This window comes from Eubalaena glacialis, chromosome 19 (genome assembly GCF_028564815.1).
Source record: "Eubalaena glacialis isolate mEubGla1 chromosome 19, mEubGla1.1.hap2.+ XY, whole genome shotgun sequence".
In the NCBI taxonomy this organism is placed as follows: Eukaryota; Metazoa; Chordata; class Mammalia; order Artiodactyla; family Balaenidae; genus Eubalaena; species Eubalaena glacialis.
The window spans coordinates 46,139,037-46,151,124 of record NC_083734.1 but is presented as its reverse complement, the minus strand read 5'-3'; the positions used below and the strand labels follow the sequence as shown (position 1 = coordinate 46,151,124).

Below are 12,088 nucleotides of genomic sequence, written 5' to 3'. Positions count from 1 at the left end.
AGATCCCACACGCCGCGGAGCAACTAAGCCCCTGCACCACAACTACTGAGTCTGCACTCTACAGCCCGCAAGCCACAACTACTGAGCCCAAGTGGCACATCTACTGAAGACCACGCGCCTAGAGCCCGTGCTCTGCAACAAGAGAAGCCACTGCAGTGAGAAGTCCACGCACCGCAACGAAGAGTAGCCCCCGCTCGCCACAACTAGAGAAAGCCCATGTGCAGCAACGAAGACCCAACACAGCCGAAAATAAATTAAAAAAAAAAAAAAGAGTCTAATGTCATGTAGAAATATTTGAAAAAGCAGAGTTGAGTGATAGTTAAGGGTATAAACTTAAGGATTATAAACTTATATAATCCAACTATTTTGTTTGAATTCCTACTCTTTGACTTATTATATAGGTGATCTTGCACAATTTAACTTACTTAGTTAGCTATGCCTCAGCTTCCCTATTTGTAAACAGAAATAATATGACCTACCTAATAGGGTTGCTGAGAGTATAAAATAAGGGTCAGTTATAGTGCTTGGCACAATGACTGGTACATAATAAATCTAAATAATCATTGGGCTTTATTTATTTGCTTAGTTACTTACTACACCCAAGAATTTAAAACAAAAAAAATTAGCCACAATGTATACACTTGGTACACAAGTATACCAAATGTACTTAGTACACAAGTGCATAAGACTTAGTACACAAATGCATACCGAGTCTTCTTTTAGGGATTAAGGTTAGAGACATCACTTCTTGAGTGTTCCTATACTTCTTCATTCATTACAGCCCCCAATAACACACAGAGACATGGACTCTCAAAAATCTAAGAATATGACAATACTACAAATACCCCATGAATCTCCTGTTTTGATTTCCTAGATTTCGTTTTTATTCTATTACCATTACCTTGTTTCTGTTTAATTCTATTAAAAATATTTTTAAATGGATAATTATTTCTTATTAGTTGGAACACTATGGTATGGTATCCAAACTCACTGATCAGCTCCCACTCATAGCCATTTGCTTACCAACATATGGTCCACTGGCACAGAACTTTCTTTGGGACAACCTCAGTAGTCTGTCATCTTCCATCTAAAGAAGCAAAACAAAACAAAAGCTGTAGTAGCATCAACATTTTATTCTTTGGAGGGGACGACATCTCTGTGACAAAGTAGAGGTGAAACCATATAGCCAAATAGCTCCTGAATGTACAAAATGCAATGGTGATAAAGAGCATGATACTACAGAATGGAAGAAAAGTCACCATTTCTCATTAAGGTCTCAAAATAACAATACTCTAAAAATTAAAGGCCAGGTTCCATGAAATATTGCTCATGAGAGGAGATATGTATCCAGATAAGAACTTCAAAGTGTTAAAGTTTTCAAAAAGGATACATAGTTAAACCTTTATGGAGGAAGGTTATGTCTTCAGCCTTTTCTACTTCCAAAAAGTGGCAACATTAAATTAGCATGTGGACTCAATATTCAGAATTCAAATTCTGAATTCAGAATCCAAAGTCATTTTTAGAACAACTGACATACATGAAAGCAGCACACACCTTGTTTCAAAGGATGAGCTTTGCAATGAAACACAAAAAAAAGTCGGGGGGAGGTACTTCAAAAAACTAAAAAGCCAGAAGCAACAAAGGCAAGTACATATTTTTAAAAAAATACTTCAACAATATGCAACCTTTTGTTTTAGTTATCATTTGTTACTATGCCCTAGACATTTTAAATAATGCAAGATACAACAATTTTCAGATCACTTAAATCAAACACTAAATTGGGTCAATGACGTTTATAAAGGGATAAACTGACTGCAAGAGACAGAAATGAAAAACTAAAAAATTTGAGTGAGGAAGCAATGGCCACTTTGATGCCATAAAGAAACTACTAATGAACTTAAATACTGATACTACATCACTGATTAATTTTGTATCACACAGATTTCCTTGAAAAAGTTATTAGGTGACTTTTAAATTGATTCAGAAATAAAGCAAAAATATTTAAATTTAGGGACTGTAAAGTGAGATACAGATCATAATCAAGATACAATGTTGCAGAGTTCTCCTATTTGTAAAAGAGTTGAGTCATAGACAGGCTTTTTATTGTAATGTAAAATGGAGGATTAGTTTGGCTGTGCTTGGAGACAAAAAAGATGCACAAAAAGTAAGATCTTGAAAGTAGCTTGATGGAAAAGTTCACTGAGTCTCAATAACATTGGGAGGAAGTGGGGTATTAGTGTCCTCTCTTCTGATAAACTAGAAAGAAACAGAATGGTCACAATGATAGCTCACTGAAGTTTTAGATATCCTTTCTCACCAAATATGATTAATTGTGTTCCCTAAATTGCCTTTTCAAATTCTTGCAGCCAATCTAACTGAGAGGTCCTCCAATGTGTATACTTTATTTAAGATTGCCACATCGAACCTTTGTAAAATATTAGCTTCATGGACAATGCAGAACCACAAGGACAAACACATACCTAAAAAAGAGCTACGAATCTTCCTCCCTAAAAAAGAATGGAATTAATTCCCTATGGAGCTTATAAAACCATGGCAAAGAAATTTAAGAGAATGATTTCATAGTTTCATACAATTAAACTAAGTTAAGACAAACTTTCTGGTATGCATTATAGGTTGATGTGTAATTCTCAGTACTGTTCGAGGACAACTCATTTTGAACTACACCTGTCTCAATTCAGATAACAGTTCAACTAATATGAATGCAATTCTAATCAAAATCACAATGCCATCCAACATTAAAAACTAATTTTAAAGAATGATATTATAAACGGGTGTTGAATTTTACCAAATCCTTTTTATGCATCAGGTGAGGTCATTATGTGGTTTTTCTAATTTGATTCTGTTAATGTAGTGATTATGAGTCAATACATTGACTGTTTTTTAATATTAAACCAAACTTGCATTCTCAGAATAAACCTCATTTGGTGATTTTAGAACTATATCAACAAGGTTACAGTGTTTTCCTTGGGGACAGTAAGGGCAGACAAAATTTTGTTTTCTACCATAAGCATGTATAATTTTAAAGACATGGGGGCAAACTGTTTGGTATAGACATAATAAATCATTGAGAAAAGAGTATAAGGGCTGGCTTAAATCTTACCTAGAATACTTAAAGGACAGAAAAGCAAATTTGATAACACTGACTGAATTTCATTTAATACAATATCAGAAAAATTGAAGGACTTTTTATAAGTTTACCTGTTCCGCTTCCACGTAAATGAGAGGGAATCCCATTTGTTTGGTCCAGGTATTCATCACAGCGGCTATAGGTTTACCACTGGCATTTTCTAAACTTTCCCAGAGATCCTCTAGAAGATAAATACAAACAATGAAAATCTAAAATGTTTGCATTTTTATTTTCCTAAACAAACCAGAAATTTTATATAACTCTTGGCACTGCAACAATGACCAATTTTGTGGTTCTTTCAGGTTCAGGAACAGTAGGCCAAATTAACGTTCCCCTTGCCTTCCCATTAAGTGAACTCTATGGTCTTATATTCTAAGATGTTCTTAATTGTTCCAATTTATTAAAAAATTACAAGTTATAAACAAAAGACAAACAGGTGAGTTCAAACAAGAAGAAACAGAAACAAACAAATGGAAACATATTCAAGGTCACTACTAAACAATCATTCACAAACTTAAAACTATTATACCCATTCAATTAACAGAAGTTAAAAAATACTCAATGCTGATGCTGTTTTTGACCCATATGGTCAAACAACTCTGGTGGTAGAATAAGCAAAACAACAATACAATGTGGTACATACTATAACAGGGGCAAGAACAGAGAAAGAAAAATCCAAAGAATAAAGGCTTCACAAGAGGTAAACTTTTGGTCTGCACCTTGAAGAGGAGTTGTTCTTTAGACAGAGGGAAAAAGGGCATTCCAGGTAGACAGAATAAAGGTACAAAGAGGAAAATAAAAAGGAATTCGCTGGCGGTCCAGTGGTTAGGCCTCTGAGCTTTCACTGCCGTGGGCCCGGGTTCGATCCCTGGTCAGGGAACTAAGATCCCATAAGCCGTGCAGCACAGCCAAAAAAAAAAAGAGGAAAGTATAAGAAATGACAGAAAATGTCAGTAACAGCAATATGTTCAATAAGCTGAAGACAGAGGCGCATGTGTGGGAGTAACAGGCCATGAGGCTAAAAAAGTAGGCAGGGGTTGAACCGTTCAAGACTGTATGGCTTACAAAGAAGTATAGACTTCATCGTGAAAGGAATGTGGCATCTCAAGTGTTTTTAATCAGTAGCGTGATGTAATTAGATATTCACTTTAGAAAGATAACCCTAGCTAGCCTCAGAGTGAGAGATGAAACTGAAGAGAGTGGGAGAAGGCAAGTAGTAAATTAGTAGTGAATTCCAGGGGAGAGATCAAGAAGGCATAAATTACGGGAGGGGCGGAGACAGTAGACAGAGAGCACTACAACTGCTACAAGAGGATAAAAACCATGGATGATATCAGAATGTATTTGAACTGCCAATTGTCTTTCATAAGTAACAAAAACAAACCAAAAAAAGTTACATGGTACACCCCGTACCAGTTACACTTTGGTGAGCTGAAGTACCGCCCATGAACTAGGAGCCCTGGCTTCACCTGGGAGTCTGTTAGAAATGCAGACTCTCGGGCCCCACCCCAGACCTATACTAATGACATTACACAAATCTTGTTTTTTAAACTATTTTTGTTCACTAAGGAACTCAGCTTCATATTCTAATATCTAATAGACCATCATAAAATCTTAAGAATTTACTTCATTGAAAATCTGTAGTTCCACAAGTTCACTCCTACAAATGGTTAATTTGCAGCTATTTTAATGGTCAATGGTCAACGAAGGGCAACAAAACCCACAAATCATCAAAAAGAACAAGCTCTGGTAAAGTAAACAGAACTTTTCAGACTCTTTTAAAGTGGCAAAACATTGAGCTGTGGAAAGCAGACTACTGGAGGATGACCAAAAGGATAATAGGTCCCGATTCATGCTGTTGATCCATGATGTAACACATCTTCAAATAAGTCGACTCTATTTCCTATCCATCACATGGAAAATTAAGTATTTAGAAAAAATAAAATGTCACACTCTGGAGAGTATGCCAACACTTTCTCTCCATTTCTATCTCAAGCTATTAAAGATTACCTGTGGCAGCATTCTTTTGTTGAAACTTGGTTAAATACATGTTCATTCCTTTCTTAAAGTCCTGAGAAAACACAATTTTTAAAATCCAGGAGAGTCAGAACTCAGAATTATAGTATATTTTGAGTACATAGTACTCAAAAACTAATTTACTCAAATTACTTGACTGTTAGATTTACTAAAACACATGTATCCCCCTAATGTCTACTACCTTGTGTTTAAAAATGCATACTCTTTGCCTTCTACTTTTGCTTTTAAGTTTTATACCAGACTTCCACCAACCCCCAAAACATATTTGCAACATCATTCATCTGAGAGACCAAAATAATCAGCATAAAAAGAAATAAAGACAAGCCAGAGTACTATCCTTATAGATTCTAGAAAAATTACTTAGGAACTTAACCTAAATAAAATCAAACTTTTTTTTTTTCATGCAAAACTCTATGGTTTCACCATAAAAGAATGGAAGATTTTTTAAATTGCTTTTTTACCTTATCCCCAATGTAGTCATGTAGCATTCGGATGACAGATGCACCTTTGCTATATGATATAGCGTCAAATATCTCGTCAACTTCAGAAGGATGGCCCACACTGACCTAGCAGACAGTGTGATTCAAGGTTATGACAGGAAGCAGACAGCCTGTAATACTGAATTACATAAAAAGCTTTCTAGGAAAACCTTTCTAAATCATAAGATACTTTTTGCCTTTAGGTGACTCATAATGTGTAATTGTTTAAAAGGATTTAATAACTAATACTAATAAAATAGAATATGTAACACAATCCCCATCATCTCTTAGGACCTGGGTTCCAATCTTGGCACTGCTTTGCTGGGAGGCAAGTCACTATTGATCTCTTTGTGGGTAGGGAAGTGAGGGTAAGGAAGGGAGAGATGAAAAACATTTGACTTCTTGCACTAATTGTAATGGCTTACAGTTACATAGGACCCTGGTTAAATATGTCAAAGTAGACTCTAAGCCTAGCTCTTTAGAGGCAAAATTTATACAGATAAACTAGCTGAAATAAGGACAGGGTAAGTCAAAAGAATTAAAATATTTATATAAAAACAGACAACGACAACAATAAAGAGTATGTTCAGAATTCTCTCTGAAACAACAGAATCACACTACCCAACAGCTATGGTTCCCCCACACTATTCAATAAAAATCTATTTAGTGAATGCTTATGGGTACAGAGCACTTGCTTCTACAAAGATCACAGATGTTTAAAAAGAAACTTAATTAGAACTTAGTATTGCTAGAATTTCAAGAATGGAAATATAAACTACAGAAGTAAATGACATCACCCATGCAATTTTCTTTGCAGAGTCCTAAGTACCTCTATAAACAAATTATATATTTTATTGAAAATGAGAGCAAAGGCCAATGACTGAAAATTATGTCTCACTTCAATAGGATGGCTGTTATCTAAGGCATCAAGCTCCTGGGCACGTGTGTAATCAGCAGAAACAAACTGAGTCCAGATATCATACTCTGGGAAGCAGTGGTCTACACACAGATATTCAATCCATGATGCGAAGCCTTCATTTAACCAAAGATGAGTCCACCATTCCTAAAAACAAAAGATGGAAATATATAAAGAGAACAAGATGCTTGTCACTCCACTAATTTAAAAAACTCATATGTCCCTTCCACTATACTCTAAAGCTCTTAATGAACTGAAATTCATTTCAAAACATTTAGTAAATAACTCACATCCCTGAACAAAAGAAATGCCAAGAAAGGCCAACCTGGTGACACTAGCATTATCACCACTGCTAAGTAACTTTCTGGTACTAAAGGTAGAAAAGGAGGAAGAAGGAGGATGAAAAACACCCTAAATATGGAAAAGGGGAAGAGAGCGCGTAAATATAGGCAAGAGCCTACACTGTCATATAAAATTTAGTTTAATAAACAGTTCTCTTAAAAAAAACAGAAAGCTTATCAGGACCAAACAAGGAAAACTGGAAACTATTTCCATAATGACAGGGAAAAATCATTGTTGATTGAAAAGTTAAACTTTCTAGATAAACAGAAAAGCAGTACTGCTTATATAAGAATTATGTGAAATTAACAGAAATGTCATGGCAGTAAGTAGTTCAGTAACGCATGGTGTTTAAACATTTACGAAATATAAAATTCTCATCTGTTAATAAGAATTAACAGTGGAGTGGACAAAGAATATAATGGGTCACAGACAAAATCAACTTTTTGAAAAAGAAATCAACTTTTTAGAAAGAGATTTCAATCTAATTTTCATTAAAGTTGATTAAGTCTCAAAACACTTGTCAGTGGAGGAATTATGTAGCTTGGAAAGTTCTACTGGAAACAAAATCACCAGTTGCCCATGGAGGTGCAGATTCAAAGCCTTGGTTTATGGATGAGGACCTGATTCACCCTGAACAGGGAGTGTATGCCTGTGTACGGACTGGCTTGTAACAGGATAGTATAATGTCCTTTTAGAACCTTTTTATTTTTTTTATTTTTATTTTTTGAACTACATCAAGCCTAGCCTAACTCTTTTTATTTATTTATTTATTAAACTTATTTTATTTTATTTATCTATTTTTGGCTGCTTCGGGTCTTCGTTGCTGCGCGCGGGCTTTCTCTAGCTGCGGTGAGCGGGGGCTACTCTTGGTTGTGGTGCACGGGCTTCTCATTGCTGTGGCTTCTCTTGTTGCAGAGCACGGGCTCTAGGCACATGGGCTTCAGTCGTTGTGGTTCGCGGGCTCTAGAGTGCAGGCTCAGTAATTGTGGTGAACGGGCTTAGTTGCTCCACGGCATGTGGGATCTTCCTGGACCAGGGCTTGAACCCGTGTCCCCTGCATTGGCAGGCAGATTCTTAACCACTGCACCACCAGGGAAGCCCCAGAACCTTTTTATTTTTAAATAGTCCTTTTCAATTTGAAAGCCAAACTGAATGTTTTTGATATCACAGTAATAAACCCTCAATCCAATTAACTCATTAGAAAAAAAAAAAAAAAGTTGATTAAATCTCTTATGAAAAGAAAGCAATACTATATGAATTCAGGACAAAGGACTAATGCAATGGTGAAAAACAAAAGGGCATTTTAAAATTCTGAAAAGATCAAATATTTTCAATATCAACTGATAAATGGCTATCTGTCTATATGCTTTGTGCACTTATTTAACTAAAAGCCTCCACTGGGATAAGCTGGTACAAACCTAGTAATTTTCCAACTACCTCTAAGCCTTTGAATTTTGGTTAATGAAACAACTGACATCTAATAACTGTAAGTTGCTCCAATCCAGTAAAAAGCTGTTTAAAAGCAAAATGAGAATGCACACATTTCCCCTACTAAAATTTATTACTGGAAGTTTAAAAATAAAATCATAAAAAATAAAGTCTGCTCAACACTGAGCAAAAAAATTGTTTGGTAGCAACAAACTTGCTGCATTAGGAGAAAAGAACGTTTCTGACATATTGAATACAGGTACTAGTATACTTACTTCCGCATAAAATTATATTTCAAAATTTTTTTTTACCCCTAAGCAAAATTTTAAACATCCAAAGCAAAAAGGACAGGATTTACTTTCAAGGGCTGACTTTCTTTAGAAACTCTTTCAAATATGTAAGAGTTGCTAAATGTTTTCCTTTCTTGCTTATTTTTGTGACATGTGGACTCAACTAATATCCAAATTGGGCTCTGCTCTTTGGCAGCCTAAAATGCCATCAGGGAATTTGGCTGGCTCCAGAATCTCCAGCTCTTTCTTTGCAGAGGCACTTCTAGTTCACTTATTAAACGCTGGGCTCCCAAGCTCTAACACAGTTGGCTGCTATAGATAGTACTTATTCAGAGTAAGAGGGAAAGGTCAAGACTAGAGGACAGAGATCATTCACTGCAAACATTATAATAAACAAGAACTTCAATAGGACAGTTGGAAATTTTAATATACTTCACAGTTATTCTGTTGTTTCTTTGCCTTCATTTCTGTCCAATTTCAACTTAAAATTTCAGGAAATGAAGAAAATGACCCTTAAAAACATTTCAACCTAATCAAGGATAGTTTGTCATTTATCAGGTTACTTTACAGCTAGTGAGCTACATAATATATATGACACAAGAAACTACAGTTAGTCTGAATCTCACTGCATGGAATCTCTCTACCTAAGTGGAATCTCTTCCTTTCACCCAAATTAGTATCATGACTTCCCCCACTTGCAGGCAGTATTTAGAACACTTTAGGAAGTATTTTCTGTTGAATAAAGATTATCTACATGCTTTTGATCAACAAGAATATTCTGATAAACACTTTTCAAAGTGGACCTTTTAAAATAAAGTTTTTCAATCAAAAAACTACTTTTTTGGTACAACATTCCAGCCAAACCTGAAATACTATGTAGACAAAAAAAGGTGCAGCAGGAAAAAAATAAATATATTTGAGCACTTAAAAATATTAAATACCATAGTAACAAGATTTCCAAACCATTGATGGGCGAGTTCATGTCCCACAACCAGGGCAACCCACTGGCGTGATGAAGAACAGGAGTTTTTTGGATCAATAAGCAATGCAGTCTCCCTGTGTTTAAAAAAAAAATTTTTTTTTTAAGTATTACAATCAAAGCAGGCATGCAGAAGTGGGGGAGGGAGATTCAAACAGTAAATAAGATGGTCAAGTTAGGCTTTAAAGATGTCAAGAAAACATTTCCTCAGAGTACACAGGATAGAAAAAGTTCTGGGAAGATTAAAGACACCACTCCAATAGAATTCATAACAGAAGATCAAAGATGTGACACAAGTTTAATTATCAGTTTGTTTATAGGACAGCTGCCTGAAATTTCAGAAAAACTTTGTCTAAAGGATTAGGGATTATTGTGCTAGACAGAGAGAGAAGACAGTCCTTCCATTAAAAGAAGGGGAGCAGAAAGTGGGGGGAAGATGCATTCCACAGTCCTAAAAAGAACACTGAGTAGGCTGTCCAAAACTTAGCTCACTGAAGAAGGCAACTGAAAGTAGAAGACAAAAACTTGTTTACAGACACTGCTTTTAAAATTATACAACCTACATGTTTGTATTGTGGTGACAGACATGTAAAAACTTGGCCAGAAGATATTAAATCAGGGAAAGTTCTTCAAGCTGGATATATAACTATATAACTATTAGAAGGAAGAGAAGGCACTGAAATGAGAAACTCAGCCAAAAATACATCTACAAATGCTACTAATGCCAGATGCTCACTTTAAAATCTTATACTCCCAGAGAGTAGCACCAGAGGGTGTTCATCTGCATTCTTGAAATGTTCAAGGAAGTGGGGGGAGGTAGGAAAATTTATGACAGATCATAAAGCAGAAGCTACTGAACTGTACTTAGGAGTGAAGCTCTCATGAAATCAGCGATTTAAAAAGATAAGGCAGGGTAATACATCATTAACATACCTATAAGTAACAAGGCCCCAGTTCTCCATGGCACCTTCATAAAATAAATATAAACATTTATTGATATTTATATATACTTCTTCTTGAAAAATCATAAAATTCAAAAAAAGTTATTACAATTCATCAATAAAATGAAATTTACTTTACCAGCTGCAAAGTCTGCAATAGCAATGAGATCAATTTTAGGTAGAGGATAAGGAACATTGAAGTAGTCCTTATAAAAAGGCAGAGTTTTAGCAGCAACCTATAAAAGTATAGACAAAAGAACCATCTGATAAATCTTACTGTCATTCATATAGAAATCCACAAAGGAATCCTGTTGCAAGCCAAGTATCTCAAGTTACTAGAAACCAACCCTGGGGAGCCCCACCTCCAAAGAGTGCTTTAGCCCTAAGCTTTGTATGTCAGCCAAACTTTAATCTATTTATAATTCAGTATGAAAACTATAATTACATATTTTCCCACCCACTCTCTGGGTAAATAAATTCTACTCTAATATTTTCTTAATCATTATCTTGTAAAATGTTAATAAAACACCAAAGTTGCTAGTTCCCAGATTCTATTAAAAGTAAAACCAAAGTAGTACATGAAATTTCAGATTAAATTATAAATAATTGTACTAATAATTGATCAGAAATGTAAATTCCCCAACCTGGAGTTATGGACTGTTGGAACAATCCTCTTCAAGTACATTTACCTCTAACGCAAATTTTCCTTGCTCTGCTTTGCCAACAGGGGTGTAAACACGGACACATACACCATCTTTTGACCTTGTTTCTACAAAGTCATATTCACCCACAACAAATGCCACCAGATACGTAGACATGACAGGTGTGCGAGCAAACTTCACTTCCACTACATTTTCATCATCAGGATATGGTTTCCGATCAATTACATTCTTAAAAAAAAAAAAAAAAGGAAAATTTAACAGATTTACATTAAATACCTTAGAGCCAACACTAGCCAAAAACTCTAGGCTTTGGGGCCTTTTCTTCCCCCTTTCCAGCACTGCTTACTTCTCTATCCTAATTCATCCAGTGCTATTATGCTGTCAAGATCTTTCCTATTAAGAAGGAAAGTCACCTGATAAAGCATTCACACTAAGAAACTGGAGCCTAAAGTGTTAAAACTTCCAAGGATTTGTAAGAAAAAAGAAGCAACTTTTCTTGAATACCCATTAATATGCCAGATACTGGGATGTTTTAAGACCTCAATACTTTTCAAGTGAATGAAGGAAAGGAGACAACAAATATTTATGAAAATAAAATGTAATTGTGGAATCAGACATTTCAAAGGGTACAGGTTTCTAGATTTAGAGCATTCTCTGTACCAAGGCTGGCTCTAAACAAATTTGTCACAAAATCTCCACTTTACCTTTGGAGTCCCCTAATTTCCCTTTGGTGTTCTCCCTCTTTTTCCTATTCAGGCTCTCAGTTTCCTCAAGGTCTCTCTATTCTTTCTTCCAAGTAAGACTTATTCAAGAATTGATCCGATAAATTCATTCATACTAAATTGTAAATGAACATTTCAGTGTAA

General features: G+C 35.4%; 1 protein-coding gene across 1 annotated transcript in view; it reads right to left on the bottom strand.

Annotated features, from left to right (window-relative positions):
• Positions 1-12,088, bottom strand: part of NPEPPS (aminopeptidase puromycin sensitive) — a 97,689-nt gene that overhangs the window by 18,169 nt on the left and 67,432 nt on the right. The window contains exons 6-14 of the mRNA XM_061174615.1: positions 11,250-11,450; positions 10,700-10,796; positions 10,553-10,586; positions 9,582-9,696; positions 6,563-6,727; positions 5,647-5,751; positions 5,159-5,219; positions 3,220-3,329; positions 1,024-1,087 (exon numbers count right to left, since the gene is read on the bottom strand). Of these exons, the coding sequence (XP_061030598.1) occupies positions 1,024-1,087; positions 3,220-3,329; positions 5,159-5,219; positions 5,647-5,751; positions 6,563-6,727; positions 9,582-9,696; positions 10,553-10,586; positions 10,700-10,796; positions 11,250-11,450 (952 nt within the window). The remainder of the gene's footprint in view (positions 1-1,023; positions 1,088-3,219; positions 3,330-5,158; positions 5,220-5,646; positions 5,752-6,562; positions 6,728-9,581; positions 9,697-10,552; positions 10,587-10,699; positions 10,797-11,249; positions 11,451-12,088) is intronic.